We start from the raw sequence: 16,689 nt of genomic DNA, 5'->3' as shown, positions 1-16,689 counted from the left end.
CAACAATAACATTAGCATAGTTCAAAAATGCTATGCAAATAAGAAACAATAAAAACTTGTGGCGTAAATAATGGAAACTTTAGAAATTTTCTAACAATCTTGCCATCTTTCACTGAAGCAAAAGAAAGAATAGAACTAATTTCTCGAATATCACATTCTTCCTAAATATCTTTTGATATTTCTTTTTCGATACACGTACTTCCACATTTCATCCCTTGTTTTTTTTTGTCTCCTTTGATTGCTTGTTTGGTGACAAAGAAGACGAATAACACAGAATACCATTAAATACTTTGTTTTCGAAGTGTAAATTTCAATTTGAAAAAGTTACATTTTCATTAACAGTACCACCTCTTCTCAACATTGGACCGAAACATTATTCAACTCATTTATCGAAATCAATAAATAATTGTTTTATTGGACATTTCTTGAAAAGAATAATTGCCAAAATTTGGAATGTCATTCAATTTATTCACACCTCATTCAATCTCATCAGTTTTTCTTTTTTCATTTTTCATCATATTGGAAAATATTTTGTACGTCTGTGGATCAAATCATGTAGAGAATTCAACTGTTATGGAAAGTTATATCTCTATTTTCATTTCAAGGCCAATTTAATTTATCACTAGCTATTTGATCATTTCCGTATCAGTTAGTGAGATCAAAATGTGATATTGATAAATAGGCCAAATGCAATAAAACGATAAAATATCCCATTGAGCAACGATCATCTATCCTAAATTCCTCCATCATATTCCGATTGATTCGATCTAATTTATGCATATTTCAAGTCTGAACATCTACCAAAGAGATGTAACACTTTTTAAAAAATAGTTAAAAAATTTTAGGGAAGTTTCCGAAAAAGTCCAAACTTATAAAACAGATATTATATCCGGAAAAGATTACATACAATGATCATATGCTATTGCAGCCGGCATATGTATTCATTAATAAGCAGTACTGCTAAACGACATTATCAATTATTTTAAGGATATATGAATTTTGCCCATTTCCTGGCACTTTCCGCCCCACCGATTGGCAAATAACGCCAAATGTGAGTTAATCAATATCAATCCTAAAAATAACCGAAAATTTTCATTAAAATTTCTAAAATCACTACATGAATGATTTCCTAGAATTTGACAGAAAATTTCGTCATGTGAATAATTCATCATACAGCGTACCGATCGGATTGGAATTTTGAACATACTCATTTTACAAATCAATAATAATATCAAGTAGAATCATTCACAGATGTAGATTCAGTATCAGGTCAGATGTAGATTCAGTATCAGGTCAGATGTAGATTCAGTATCAGGTAGAATATCAGATGTAGATTCAGTACCAGGTAGAATATCAGATGTAGATTCAGTACCAGATAGAATATCAGATGTAGATTCAGCAATTTATCATTATCGATATTCATTCTTCAGTGCGATCATACTTACGCATTAAATATTCAGCATTCTGGACAACGAAAAGAGTGGGATATTCTCAAAGGAAATTAATCACAAGAAAAGACAAATCCAAGTAATTATTAAGAGTAGAAAATATTTACGATTGAGAAGAGAGTCTTACAATGAAGAAAAAGTCGTCTGGTTAGAAAGTAATTCTTGTAGATTATCATCATCTAAATCGATCGATAATTTCAAAATTCGTAATGAAATTTACATTGTTAGCAATATTCAATGTGAAAATGAATAGAAAGGTGGTGCGACAAAGGATGACGAGGTGGGAAGGTATGTCCTCAATGATGGTCAATCGAAATGACCTAAATTTAAATCACTGGTGAATAGAAAGCGTTTCTTCTTCCTCATCCTCATTATTCACTTTCAAATTTATACACTGTTCTGTCATGAAATGTCACAGCGTGATAGCTATACATTTGACAGAAAGAATTCCTCCACTTTAGAAGAAATGAAAACTTTCAAAAACAAATTCATACAAAATTTCTTCTTTATAATCATAAGTTTTACATTGTTCTTGTATGTCACATAATGTCATTCAAAAATATCTGAAGAATTATAGCTGAAATAGCACTTTAAGCATATGAAAACTGATTTGATTTAAAGCACTATCTAAGGCAACGGACAATTAATTATATTATAATTGAATTACTTGTCAACATGTAATGGACTGGTTAATATTTCGTATTATCCAACTAAAGACTTATGAAAATAATATTTTGAATTATAAAATGTAAAAATGACAAGTTCATGGATTACTTTGTAACGGATTAGATAAGATGTGGACAAATGGGACATTTGGAATGTGGATGAGTCAACGACATCACTTTTGGCTTGTTTAATGAAAGGAAATGTTGAATTTCGATGGGTGCTGACAACAATGATCACTGCAAGATTGTTCGTATACCCATTTGACTTGAAAGAGGAAGCTAAACAATATCAGGATGAGTCATCACGAGTCATCATCTTTTTTCGAAATAATAAAATTCCAAAATAGTTAAACAGCGCAAGAGGGTACAGACCATCTAGTTAATTTAAAATTTCGCCACGAATTTTGCAGGTCTAAGTTATTTAGATTTGTTCGGTTATACACCAGCAGAACTTTCAATGTACTTGCTTGCTCGTTTGTTGATGAGATCCGGATTTCGACCGTTATCAAAGTGGCAATATTAAGACAAATAGAAGATGAGATAAACGAAAACGCTACATGTGTTGATATCGTAATACAACATTTGGATGGCAGACCATTCCTTTGCTGTGTTGGAAAAAAGTAACATGCGGTTAGAAAACTCAAAAGTGATAAATCAGATAGTACCATTTCGTAGTAAAGGCAAATGATAGTTTAAATTAGAAAATATGAGTCAGGTTAGAGTATCAATTATAAGTGATCAATTCAGACATATCTCTCAAATTGTGGACAATTAATTTACAACATAAATCAGATCAATACGAAATATTATTAGGCATAAATTACAATGGCGTTAAAACCTAAGATCAATCAGCAGAACATCGAGCCTCTTGTCAAACATGTCGAAGTTGTCGTGTCGCGTCTTGCTGTGGTGTTGTAATTTTATACAAACAGATTTTATGGAAAATCAAACCATCGATTATTATTTAACATTCATAAACAACATACACTTTGGGAAGAAAATACTAGAGATACTGAAGCACCAATCGATACGATTATCTCTATGTACAACACACCTTTTGAGATAACCCCCGGAAGACCCGTTGCTATGCACAACAATTTGATATGTTTGGTAACTATAAATGCAATAATTTTCTAAAAGAATTTCACTTTACTTTCACCATTTCCATATAACGGGTAAATATCCGATGAGTTATGCGAAACTATGACCTTCAAAAAACGCATTTCTTCTTTCATGCTGCGCTAAGAAAAGAATTCTAATACCTTTTTAAAGTTTAATACCGTTAAATTATCCATGGAATTTTATAATTAGATCATTGGTGGTCCTACAGATCCTTTATTTCCAACAGTTGGAACCAGCAGAGAAATATGTTGAAAATTTATGATACGTGAAGGCATTTAGTTGAACATGACAAAATTTCTGATCAGCGATATGGTTGATCTCGTTGACATTTTAAATGAATAAATGAGGAATCTTTAGACAAATATCAAGGAGTATTATTGAAATTCTGGCTGATAAATACTTTCGAACGACTGATGTCGTTTTTTCTTTCTTTTTTTTAAAAAAAAAGTGATAAAATTCTTTTAAAATGATAGCAAAACATATAAAATGTAGCAACAAATGACAAAGACATCGAAAATTGGGATGTATCTGTCTGAAAAGTTTCCCGATGAAAATTTAAAGAAGCATCCAATGTAGAGAAACTCAAAGGAACCTTCCTTCGTTTGGTGCATTTCTGGTAATCTTTTGCCTTGCTGAAATTCCCTCATTATATTTTGGATACGAGAAAGAATGGATGTACCTTGATCGAACAAAAATCCTTCTTTCTTCTACCTTATGCGCTCTTCCTGAAGCTTTCGTACCACAGAGACTCGAAGAGTTGTGTATGTGTGTGTGTGTGTGTCACTTAGTATATGTATGTATCTTACATTTGTCCTGTTTGAAAGCTTCTCAGAACAGTGAAAGTGTATAGGAATTGGTAAAAAAATCGATGAATTACTGAGAGAAACTTGAAAAGATAGATGGGCAACCACCTGGCCCGAGAGAGGATAAATGACACCGGAGAGCGACACCATGGTTACGTCAAAAATGTTGAAAGATAATGCGGAGGTAAGTGTGCATATGTGTGTGTGTGTCTGTGTGTGTGTGTGTGTGTGTACCTGTGCATATATGTATACCTGTGTATGTACGAGGTTCTCTGTGTTTATATGTTCAATAATAGTTTCAAATTTTAATTCCATAAAAATCGATGAATCAGAGAGGATGATAAATCATTCGAAAGGCGGTATTGTAAGAAGCGAGCAACTGGACAAAATTTTAGAATTTATAAAAGGATATTGCATTTAAAAAATATGTGGTAAAATTTAAATTTAATTAATACCAATCAATACTTACTAAAGCAGAAGGAAATGATTTTTCAGAAATGCAAGCATAATTCAATTTTCTGTCTTGTTCATTCAATGCATATAACGAATTTCAGCAATTAGGTTTTTATGACTAAAATTTAACTTTAACGGTAAATTACTAAAGTGGAAATAAAGCATTAATTTGAAACTAAACAAGAATGTTACAAGATATGTATCATACAGTATCCAGACCCTCGATGCTAATTGCCAATCCTCTCTCTAATTATCATTGCACATTCTATTTGGAAATTTGCATGACAAAACAAATGTGTGCTTATCACTTCAACCTGATAAGGGTACTACACTTGGCTGATGAATCGTTGTGATAGCATATGGTTTACGTTTCCGAGGTTGTTCTTATTATTATATTAGTAGTTGGAAATAAGAGAAGTATGAAAAATTTGCAAATAAGCAATGCTGAAGCTTATGGTAGAAAACAAATAGCGCTGTTATTCATCTCCAGAAATTTTTCAAATACTTTTCACAGCGTCATGATTGTCAACAGTACCAAGCAATTACAGGAATCTTGCCTAGAATTCGTTACGCTGTTATGGTGCCCTCCAATTTCTCCTCCTTACTTTTTTATTTGTGAATTTACTCTCCTTTTCCAGTTCACGAAAACTAATTAAAAAAATTTAATTAATGAGCAGTAGAAGTACCGTATTCGCATAGCTAAAAAGTTGTACAGTATTGTAGAACTATTTGGAATTTAATTGTTAGCATCGCATTTGTCTAGTTACGGTTGTGAATAGGCGACTCGCGAGATATTAAGCGATGCTAATACTACTAAAATCTCTTCTTCATTTTAAAAGAAATATTAATGTAGAAAACTTGCAAAAGTTTCAAAAAAGTTAGAAAATCTCAGCTAATTCAAATGTCATTAATTCACCATGAAAGCTATCAATCAGCTTGATATTGAATGCATTATTATTGTCTCTGCTCTGTCTCCAGAAAGTGTCAAAGATGAAAGAAAAGAAAGGCTATGTCGTGAAATCCATAAAATTTACAATTAAGATAATTAAGATTTAAACTGAGATGAGCAGATTTGATAATTTGTTTCTTATTGAGCACTGTCGTCAACACTTCACAAACCGCTCTAATTCAATAGGATTCAATGCTTTGAATTTAAACTTCTCTGTGATTCTCTCATAACGACTAATCAAACTTTTTTAGATATATTATGCTAACAAAACTCTTTCTTAGAACATACAGTGTTTCAAAATTTTTAAAATATTACATTCAATTATAGGACTGAATTCTGAAGTGTTTAACTGTCCTACCTACTTTCACCTGTTAGACATTTAGGTTGTACCATAGCTAATGATTGACCGACAGTAACTTTTTAAATGTGATAAAGTTCATCTGTTTTTTTCTGAACACAAATGTTCATGTCTGGTAGACTTGCATTTTGAACAGTAAATGAAACTAAATTCTCAGCTATCTGATGATTTAGTCCAAAATCTATTCCGATCATGATATGACTACATTTTCTCGAATATTACTATATGAGTTCCATGAAAACTCTGAATTTAACAAAATTGTTTCTTTTGTTACCTGGGATGGATTAAAGTTGTTTTACTGATTCTGTAATCTTTTTTCGTGTGAGTGTGACATGTAATATCCGCATTACATTTCGATAGATGCCACCTGAGTCAAATTCCTCTCCTGTTACTGTTCTTGGGTTCACCGAGTAGCTTGAATTAAATGATGACGATACTGTGAGTTTTCTTTACTTCGAGTTATTTTTGAAAAATTTTCATTGAGAGATAGAGAAATTTGTATAATTCAAAATGAAGTATATTTGTTTAACGCTAGATATTGAATATTTGTTATTTTTTCTGTTATTTGTTACTAATATTTGTTATTTTTTTATTTCAATAAATTTCTCCATTAGCTTTTTTTTGTTTATTTTGATTACAGATACATATCTGAAAATGAAATTTCCCAAGCAAGGATTCTTTTCTTTTTTTTTTCGCAGTCATCAGAAACTGAAGCCAACATCTATTAGAGATTAAATCTCATTTCAAAATGCCATTTTGAATCAAATAAAAATGTTTTCATTGTCTTCCGTATCAAATCAATCGTTTTTTAATAAATTTTAAATGAATCTATTATTACATAATTCATAGCATTTGTGAGTAATATTTTAAGTTTTCAATTTGATAATTTCAAACAATTCCAATTTATTTTATTCAAATATATTTGCAATTTATATAATTTTCTAAGCAACGTAAAAAGTGAAATAGTAATTTAATATTTAGTCTGTAATCTTTCTGTGAATGCAAATTCATGTGGAAGCTTTGTTTATGAAAAGAGCGAATAAGTTGATGACTTTTAGAAAATTCGAAGAAAACAACTCCCAAATATAGCAGATTGAAGGAGATTGTAGGCGGTACCGATTATAAAACTGGTACTTTCGCCTCATTCACAAAATTTAGTCCTCTTTTGTCACTCTCAGAGGTAGTCTTATTTCTAGTCTTCATATGTTTACTTTCATTGAAATAAGTCTGCTCACGTTGGTACCATTTAATGGTGTAACTAATCAAGTCACTGTTCAAAAGATACTTCTAATTATTCGGACCTTTTTATCTAAAAATACCTATAACTTTCAGAAGATTGATTAGGTTTTGATATAAAGTGATAGAACTTTAGAATAATTCCATTGATCTATTGTCGGAAGCGTTTCTTTTCTCTTTTAATTATAAATTTTCAAGAATTCCTGAAAAGATTTCCTGCTCTGGAAAGGAAACGCTTGAATTTCTTCTTCAATTATACAAGTGTTTTCTAGTGCTAAACATTTTACTCCAGAAAATTTTGCTTATTTTTTACTCGCTTCGGAAAACCAGCAAAATGAAAGAGAAGGGAAGATCTGCACTATTGAGATCTTATCTTTTCCTTTTTTTTTTGTTTAATTTCTTGTTTTTCTTTCTGAAAACACTTTTTAATTTATATCAAAAAGTTCAATTTTAGAAGGAAGGTTGTTTTTTTTATTTTCTATTAAATTTGTCATGGCTCAGCTGAATTTTTTGTTGGTAAGGCCACAGAAGCAGTGTAAACATTGTAAAAGAGAAAAAGCCTGAAGAAGTACCCACCGGCCCTAATTACCAAGATGGAGTCCGCTGAATAAATAGTAGTTGAAGTACAGAAGCATCGATTGATAACAAATGTATCCGTTATCATTCCATTCCTTTGTTTTTTTGTAGCAATAATAAACCTTTATTTTGAATTATTCCAAAGAAAATCCTAACGAAAGATTGTTTTGAATGCAGTAAAGATCAAATATTTTTGAAATTTTTGAATAAATACTTTACTTTTTCAATCGCGAAGTTTTTTTCTGATTATAAAATAAGTATTTCAAATTTTATTCAAGAAAACAATATTATTTACAATGTCTTATCTGAAAAGTTTTGTCTTTTTTCCTCTTTTTTAGCATTTCATCAATTGAATGTTTGTTTCACTTGCAAAGAGATAACAGAATTTCGTATTAAGTAACTTTTTACTTCATAATTTTTAATTCACTTCTCAACTTTTTTCAGCAAATGCTAAAGAATTTCAAATTGATTCAGGAAAAAGAAATTAATTGCTGGGCTTCTAATGAATTTTGCATAATTCTATTCAAAGCTTTATTAAAGCAGGATGATAAGGAATCCCTGAGAGCTTTTCAAGCAACCTAAAAGTCAACCAAACATAAGAAGCTCAAAAATTAGAAACCACTACTTTGGGCAGGTTTTTTTTTACTGCAAATCAATGCATTTCGATGTTGGCTTATACTTCCAGTACCGCGCTTTACTTAAAGACTGAAACATTTGATTATTTGGGTAGATGAAGATGTAGCTGAAATTTTCAACAAATTAAGATTCGCATATGAGGAATTAATAATTGGAATTCTTAAGATACAATGACGTCTGTACTCGAATTTTAATTAAGAATTTAACAAGAAATTTTCAGTTAAAATTCAACAAGAAATTCACAGCAAGATGTGAAATTTGTTGAACTGCATGAATCTGAATCGTTTTAATTCAAAATTTATGATATTTGTAAGTAAATGTTATATCACTTTCGTTAAGAAAAGATTTTCTTAAAAGTATCAATGAGCAAAGCCACACAAAGTAAGAAATGTTACGGGAGCAAAGCAGAATGACAATCATGATAACCTGAAGTGCAGTGATTAATCTGTTGATGGAAATTCAATCCAGTCAGAAATTTTAAATTGTGCCTTCCGTGGATCTCTCAGTTTTTAGAAGCTTTCGCTGATGTCGCTAATGGATTTTGGGAATGAAACGGAGACATATACAATGATAGATCCAAAGCCAACTATCTGGCAAAGTTTGTGAAATCTTAAACTTTTAATTATCTAAAAATTTGATTTTTAAAGTTAAAGTTTGAATTGTAACTGTTCAAGAAGTTCCCTCAGTGTTTGTTGAATGATTAAACAAATTTAATGTTGAGTTGAAGGATCGATTCTCCACGACACCATTGAAATTGATCGCAACTCGGAATACATTGGTTCACAATGGCATTATGCTTGAACCCTATAAAATTATTAATTTCAGCTTGGGGCATTGGTCTAATCGTAGTAACGATCACGGCATTCGGACCCTCAATTTGTATCACCGTTGTGCCATTTCTCAACAAAACGCTTTATGAACTCTTTATGACATTATTAGTGGCATTCGGCATTGGAACACTTTCCGGTTCAACATTATACGTACTTTTACCGGGAGTGCGTTCTTTCATTCCTACTGCAAGATTCAAGAGGAGACAGTTATCTAGAGCGATAGTTCCTAGAATTTAAAAGTAATTACTGGGCAAAATTAGGAAGTTCTAAAACAAAGCATCGAAAAAGCTGGAATATCGGCTCCTGGGTAAGAAGTAAAAGCCAAGACTTATTTCCAGGCACTTGGTTTAAATGTCGTGGAACAAGGTTATTGCAGGACAAACGTTTCCGTATTATTGGTGGTGCTGTATGCGTTTTTTTCCGTGGATCGAATTCTAGCTTATGTTGTGCATTTCCGAAAAGTAATCTGTAATTTCCAGTATTTTAATTGGTTTGAATTTTCTATGACTTATGGAGATATGATTCTTTTAATTAATATGAAAATAAAGTATAAATAATTAAATTTAGCAAATAACTTCATAGTATGCTCATCGAACTCACTTTTAACAACCTGTGTTCATCCAATAAGACTGTAATTAATACCACGGCTAATTTGTGATTTTGTTGTTTTCGAAATTGCTAAAAAGAAATCAAATATCCATGAAATTACAAAGATCCGATTGAAAGGACGAAAGGTTCATCAGTCAACACTGGACAAAATTATGAAAAGAGACAGAAAGATCAATAATGCAACAGTACTAGAAGACAACTTTGTGGTACCTCGGATTGTAGTGACATCCGAAAATAACGGTAGTACTGAAGATAGCGATCCGGAATACTATGAATTGGACAAGGACCATTTAAAGGTACGCATACAGGTGTTATATTTTCCCGTGAAAACTTGGAAATGAGTGAATTGTATATCAAATGAAAAAAAAAAAAGAAAAAAGGCTACTGAGAAAAAAGACCACTAAGAAAAAGGCTACTAAGAAATTATTCGGCCGATATCCTAAATGTTTATTGTAATTTATTTAAATATGAATGAAAAAACGTCCGGCTTGTCTAGTTTGAGTTTGAACGTCCGGCATTTCAGAGTGAATTTGAAGCCGCGATGGTCAGTAACATACTTTCAAGGAAGGTCAGTTTGACTTATTCTTAAACTATGAATTTTTCTTCGCTAAAAATTTTTGAATTTACTCATATTCAGAAAAAAAACTGGCGAGGGCGTGAAATGAATTTTTCTTCTAATCTATTCTTATGCATTTTCACGACAGTAAAAATAAAACAAATTGAATTACTGAGATTGAGACAACATGCAAGCGAATTTCACCGGAGTGATAGGTATCAGATACTAACAATGTCATAAAAATTAGGGTTTCCAGATGTCATGCAAACGTCAGACGACTGTATTAACAATCCTGGATGACAACAATGGTTCAATGAAACACAGTTCATACCGTAAAAATGTATTTTTTCTCCATATCAGTAGAAATCAATAGTAATCGTTAGGAAAAAATATAATAATGACTTTACGTATACTTAAATATAATTTAGCAGATTAATTTCAGAAGTTAATTTTGATTTGTGACTAATAATCACGGATAAAGTGGTTTTAAAATTTCATTTCCTGAAATTGAAAAATAGGGTCCTGAAACAGCTGATATACATAGCTCAAAGCCGAAACTTTGATTTGTAGGACTACTTCATTGACAAATTATTTTTTATTCAAATTTAAATTAGAAGGTTCTCAAATTTCAAAATTGTTCAATAAAACCTGTATGTCAGTGGCATTATAAATGCAGAATAATCCACATGACGAGGTGTCGGTAAATGTGGAGATAGTAGAAGAAAAGGTACTAGATCCATCAAAACTCGATATAACCACAGTCGCCTGGATGATAATGTTCGGTAGCTTCATGAACAATTTCGTTGATGGTATGAGCAACGGTGCTGCATTTGCGAATTCCTTGGCACGTGGTTTTTCAGTGGGTATTGCAGTAATCACTCAACAGTTTCCACAAGAGATCGGTATTTGTTGGTTTTTAATTAGCACATTTTTCCTTTTTTTGTTCGATATCAAATTACCGTATGTTCTACCCAGGTGCATGTTAAGCCTTTATAACCCTCAATAAATATAACTTTTACTTCAGGAGATTATATTTAACCATTCGTATTTCGAGAACTAAACTAAGTTCCAGGAACGCTGGCAATTTTAATTCAGTCAGGACTTGGATTCAGAAGAACTCTCTTACTAAATCTATTCCCGAATTTGCTTAGTTATCTGGGCTTTGTAGTTGGTGTATTAATTGGTAATGTAGATGATTCTTATGGAAATTATGTCTTCGCCGTATCGTCTGGAATGTATTTATATGTTTTTCTTGGTACTTTGGTGAGTGATTTCTATGCTCACACTGAAAATTCGTCACTTTATTGTTCACCTTCCTCCAACATTGCTTAATTTGTTTAAAACTTCCTACTAACCATCTCGATTGGTTGACCCTTAGCTTGTTGTTTCTGATGTAAAATGAAAACATTTCAACGAACTTATTCCTCCTACTGTTTTTCTCGCTTATTCTCTGAATCCATTTGGGAGTTTAATTGATAAATTTTCCAGCCAAATAAAACTAACGAAATTTGTAGATCCCGGAAATTCGTGATTCGATAAACGAGCAAATCAAAGTGGACTTGAAAAGAAGTATTCGATCAACCGCTTTGCAAGCTATTGGTATATCTGCGGGAACCGTTTTCCTGTATTTGATATGCAAATATGGCCATAAAATTCATATGCTATAATGCAATGGTACGGTCATATTGTCATGGAGATAGTGCGGAGAATGTAAATGAATGATTGTAAATAAGAAAGTGAACTTTCCATTGTTTCCACCGTGACAGAATCCAAATCTCCGTCCCATGGAATATCACTTGTCCAACTCATCAAAAAAGCTCCATATCCCTTTCCTTTTCGTCCATCACAAACAATCACAGACGCTCTCTTTCCTTCTCTTTCAATAGCCAACGGCTACTCCTTATTCTCCATTTCAATAGCCACGGGGTTACTCCTGCCGGTCACCTGATATCATTATATTGTCATATTCGATTTCTTTAAGAATGAATAAAATGAAACATGAAGTATATTGCTTCACATTCACAAGTCATCCATTCTACCGAAAATCCCGCCTTGTATATCTTCCTGGAACTAACCGTATCTATAACACCCATCACTCCATCTATAAAAATGTCAGCAAATTCTATTTGATGCACTTCAAACTTCACGGACCACGTTTGCCCTGTGAAATATAAGTCATTCGCCGATAGTGACGTGCTGCGTGTGTGTGTGTGTGTGTGTGCGTGTGTGTGTGTGTGTGTGTGTGTGTGCGTACGAGAATGTGCACGTGTACGTTTGGTTCCTTGAGTGTTTATAGTGTATGATTCTGAATCTTGTGCATTAGCAGTAGTGATATTGTATGGATAGGAGGGAGAGAAGGGGAACGCTCCACTCTTCAGAATTGATCACACTTCTGAAGGAAGTTATCATTTTGCATTATCACTTCATCTAATTCTGGTCGTTGTTAACGCTACTAGTCTGTTTAACAGAAAAGAAAGTGAAAACATTCCGTACTGATTTGGTATTGCAGGGATGCTTGCAACACACAAAAACTGCGAGCAATGAGACTGTTCTGTCACTTGTTTCTGTCATGCATTCTGCTGCTTTACTTCAACAGTGCTCTATGTGTCAGTTTTCCGCGCAGCTTAATGAACAAATATCGGTAAGTTTAATTCATTTAGCTAAAATTATTGCTTTATTATTTATATTCTTTTCAATGACATATATCCTGTCTATTAGATAAGACATGCATTATTTAATTTTTTAAACTTAGTTGAATTATTTCTAAAAGTAATTCCATCAGATTTCACTGAAGGTATTTGAAGTATATCTTATGAGAGTCCCGAATTGTTAACCTATTCAGTTATCCGTGCCATTGTTGCAAGAATGGAAGACTGTCTTATGTTTGTGTCCTCGGACGTTTATGATAAAACATTGCAATATGAAATATCTCGCTGTTACACTTAGCGTCATACATCAAACGACTTTAAGAAGTAATCGGCTCTTCAGACATATATGCATGAGGAAATCCCGAATTTCAGAGGTCACATAGATGCATCCATGTAGTTACTGTTTAATGAAGTTAGAACCCTTGAAAAAGCAATTCTGTTTCAGCCGTTTCAATGTTTTCATAGTTTTTAAATGCCACACTTATCTTATTGATGTAGGACTTAACGTTACTGTGCGAAAAATAGTCCCGGATTCAGCAACCACACGACTGACATTCATTATAGGAGTAAATAGGAGTAAAGTTTTTACTAACAATTTCATTGTAGAGATAAGGTGAAAGCAATGTTTTATCATGCATACAACAGCTATCTTTTGCATGCTTACCCACTGGATGAACTGAAACCACTTTCATGTTCCGGTATGTTCTTGTCTTAGAATTTGGTACGTCATTTTACGGAAATTCTTTTACAGAGTAGATAATTCATTTAATCTTTAGCAGAAGCAAAAATTCCAATTGTGAAAGCAATATTCGGCACTGATATGATTATCTATATGTAAGATAACATAGCGCTAGAGCTCAATATTTTATTGGTAATTTTTTTATTGGAATTTCAGAAAGAGGAATGAGAAGAGATTACTGTTTTTTATTTCTTCCCAAACATTTAAAACTAAATATTTTAAAGCTTTAAATATTTACCTCTCCCTGAAATTTAATGTTGCATCTTGCTAGTACGGTACTTATTTTTACTGAACTGCATACTACATTCCCGCTTTAGGCATGGATACATGGGGAAGCTTTAGCTTAACGCTAATCGACTCGTTGGATACACTACTTATTATGGGTAATGAAACAGAATTCATGCGTGCCGCTGAAATTATTCTTCATACTGTTAAAGTTCGTTAGTTATTTTTGTTAATTATTTCTTATCCCTATGCTTCAATTATGTTTTTTCATGGTTGCTGTTTGTTTTTTTAATGTGGAGGAACTACTTTGAATATTTTAAAACGTTTTTGAAGCGCTTAGCATTAGATAATAATGTAATAATTTTAAATACGTACCACACTTCTTAGTTTGTTAGAGATGATGGAGCCCATGCTTAAAATAGAGAGACTTATATATCAAAAGTAAAAGTATATAGTATTCTAAAAAACTATGATGGAAATACATGATGGAAGTATTCAAAAAAAGCTAGAATTCCTAGGATTTAGTATTATCCAAACTTCTTTGATTTACATTAATCCTTTTACTCCCCGTTTTTTTGATTAGGTTGATATGAATGTTAATGTATCAGTGTTTGAAACCAACATACGGGTAGTCGGCGGTCTATTAAGTGCTCATATGCTTTCTGGACGAGTAAAAGGTTAACTTTTTTCATTCACTGGTTAATTTTTGTACTTGAGACTTAGTACTGTTTACAAAATAAGATTTTTTGCCAAAAATACCTTATTGTTTTCCTCATTTTATCTTAAGGAATGGCGTTAGAACCGGGATGGCCCTGCTCGGGACCTCTGCTACGACTTGCCGAACGTTTCACTCAAAAGCTGGTACCTGCTTTTAAATCTGCTACTGGAATGCCTTACGGAACGATTAACTTGAAGTTGGTTTTTTTAGTTGCAAGAAAATTAAAAGAAAGCAAAAGACGTCACTATTTAACCGTTCCTTTCTAATGGAAACTGGATTTGGACGAGAAATAAAAAAATCTGCTAAATATAATTGTTCAAAAGTCATGCGGTTCTTATTTGTTTGCTCTAAATCAGTCTGAGTAGGCCGTTGCATGCATGAAATTTTTCAGACATGGTCTTCATCCAAATGAAACAGCCATAACATGTACTGCTGGCGTTGGCACAATGCTGCTGGAATTTGGGACTTTGTCGCGCATTACTGTAAGAACCTGTATAATGGATTTCGTATGAAGACTTTTTGCTTTAGAATTTGTATATTTCCCATTTGTTTAAATGTGAACTGATTATTTGAATTATTTGAACGGATGTTCAAATTTCTAAGGTGCTTCATGGCAAGGAATCGTAACCATATTTCTCTTTTGTCTAAATCTTTAGGGTTAATTTTGTATGATTTCAATATATGTCGTATTTTTGGGTAATCCACTTTATGAACGAGTAGCTCTGAAAGCGCTGGATGCTATGTGGAAACTACGTTCGCCATTGAATTTGGTTGGAAATCATATTAATGTGGAAACTGGGGAATGGACGGCAACGGATGCTGGTATTGGTGCTGGTGTGGATTCATACTTTGAATATCTCGCAAAAGCTGCTTTACTGTTTCAGCGTCCTGAACTGATGAAGCAGTTCAAGAGTAAGTTAGATTAAATGCTTCAATCATTCTTATGGTAAATATTATTAATGTACGTTCTAAAAGTATGGTCTGCTCAGCGCTGGACTTACGTTCTGAACCAGTGAAAAGTTTTCTTTTTTTTTAATAGTGGGTGAAAAACTCGACAAAAAAGTTTGTTAAGCGAATACTGTACACACTTTCTATGTATGAATCTGGTAATTTTATTAATTTTAGCGACAAATTGTTGCAGCATATGTAAAAGCAATCAATAAGTATATTCGTAAGGATGATTGGTTTGTATGGATTTCAATGACCAGCGGGCAATTATCAATGCCGATATTCCAGTCCTTGGAATCATTTTGGCCTGGTTTATTGGTTAGTTATTTGAATTCTTTATTAAATTTTTTCTGTTGGATTAAGATTCACTTTATCACCATATCTTGTTAGGCGCTGACTGGAGATGTTGATGATGCGCAGCGAATAATTTACCAGTATAGTCAAGTGATACGACAATATGGATTCCCACCAGAATTTTTCAATCTTCCAAAACAGGAAGCGGTTCGTCTCTGCTTTCTCTGTTTCTGATGGCAATACTGCTTTGAATTTCATTACAGCGTATAAGGAAGATAATTCCTCATTTTTGTTTAACTTAAAATAAGTTCTGTATCTCTTAATCTGTTCAACTGTAATTTCTATAACTTCGAAAATAGTAACACCTGATTCTAACGTAGAAAACATCTGATTGATCAGTTCTCTTTTCGTTTTCGAGTGGTTACCTTTTGCGAAAAATTGTAAAGCATGTTAGGTGTCGAAGCGTGCTGGTTATCCTCTGAGACCAGAATTTGTCGAAAGTTTGTACTATGTTTATCGAGCTACAAAAGATCCTTTGCTACTAGAGATTGCTGCTGAAGTGGTCGACGTATGTTGTTTTCTATTATTTATTCAATTGACTAGAGTAATCCTAAGTTTCATTCAGTGTCTGTTCTGCCAATCATAGTGTGGTTAGGTTTGAGTGCAACCGTTTCAATTAAATCGTAAAATTCTAACAATGCTTAGTCCTTACTAATTAAAAAAGCCAAGAGATAACTTGCATTACCGCCGAAGAATGCAATACAATACCATATTTTTTGCAGTATAATACCACATGGTAACATATCTGTGCGGTTCAGGCTACAGAGATTTTTTACAACGAAGTGTGAAATTAATGGAACTAAATTCTCCATATAC

At 32.7% G+C, this 16,689-nt stretch overlaps 4 protein-coding genes across 4 annotated transcripts in view; all 4 read left to right on the top strand.

The window, feature by feature from the left end:
* Nucleotides 1-5,408: 5,408 nt before the first annotated feature.
* LOAG_01647 (hypothetical protein) lies at nt 5,409-8,192 on the top strand (the record flags this gene model as incomplete). Its single annotated transcript, XM_003137185.1, has 3 exons — nt 5,409-5,505; nt 6,857-6,978; nt 8,055-8,192. 3 exons carry the CDS (start codon nt 5,409-5,411, stop codon nt 8,190-8,192), a joined length of 357 nt encoding a protein of 118 aa, XP_003137233.1.
* Nucleotides 8,193-8,750: 558 nt separating this feature from the next.
* On the top strand, nt 8,751-12,191 carry LOAG_01646 (hypothetical protein). Its single transcript, XM_020445804.1, has 9 exons — nt 8,751-8,844; nt 9,072-9,241; nt 9,415-9,537; nt 9,790-9,981; nt 10,209-10,253; nt 10,498-10,581; nt 10,918-11,143; nt 11,314-11,504; nt 11,756-12,191. The coding sequence occupies exons 1-9, from the start codon at nt 8,772-8,774 to the stop codon at nt 11,906-11,908; spliced, it is 1,257 nt and encodes a 418-aa protein (XP_020303776.1). The 5' UTR covers nt 8,751-8,771; the 3' UTR covers nt 11,909-12,191.
* A 590-nt stretch (nt 12,192-12,781) lies between these two features.
* Nucleotides 12,782-15,083, top strand: LOAG_01645 (hypothetical protein; the record flags this gene model as incomplete). The annotated part of the gene is made up of 6 exons (XM_003137183.1): nt 12,782-12,882; nt 13,496-13,587; nt 13,946-14,064; nt 14,437-14,530; nt 14,641-14,767; nt 14,963-15,083. The coding sequence occupies 6 exons, from the start codon at nt 12,782-12,784 to the stop codon at nt 15,081-15,083; spliced, it is 654 nt and encodes a 217-aa protein (XP_003137231.1).
* Nucleotides 15,084-15,239: 156 nt separating this feature from the next.
* Nucleotides 15,240-16,689, top strand: part of LOAG_16558 (hypothetical protein) — a gene marked incomplete at both ends in the record, with an annotated part of 4,305 nt that continues 2,855 nt past the window's right edge. Inside the window, 4 exons of the mRNA XM_020449211.1 lie at nt 15,240-15,483; nt 15,713-15,837; nt 15,910-16,020; nt 16,268-16,381. Of these exons, the coding sequence (XP_020307280.1) occupies nt 15,240-15,483; nt 15,713-15,837; nt 15,910-16,020; nt 16,268-16,381 (594 nt within the window). The remainder of the gene's footprint in view (nt 15,484-15,712; nt 15,838-15,909; nt 16,021-16,267; nt 16,382-16,689) is intronic.

The sequence above is a fragment of the Loa loa genome, assembly GCF_000183805.2.
Source record: "Loa loa unplaced genomic scaffold supercont3.8, whole genome shotgun sequence".
NCBI lineage: Eukaryota > Metazoa > Nematoda > Chromadorea > Rhabditida > Onchocercidae > Loa > Loa loa.
This window is presented reverse-complemented; position numbering and strand designations above follow the sequence as displayed.

Bases quoted from the DNA above. Each gene is read 5' to 3' on its own strand.
- LOAG_01646 (XM_020445804.1), top strand. From the start codon at position 8,772: ATGTCGCTAATGGATTTTGGGAATGAAACGGAGACATATACAATGATA. The intron at 9,982-10,208 runs GTACGCATACAG...CCGGCATTTCAG, and splicing joins TGGACAAGGACCATTTAAAG to AGTGAATTTGAAGCCGCGAT. The intron at 11,144-11,313 runs GTATTTGTTGGT...ACTAAGTTCCAG, and splicing joins ACAGTTTCCACAAGAGATCG to GAACGCTGGCAATTTTAATT.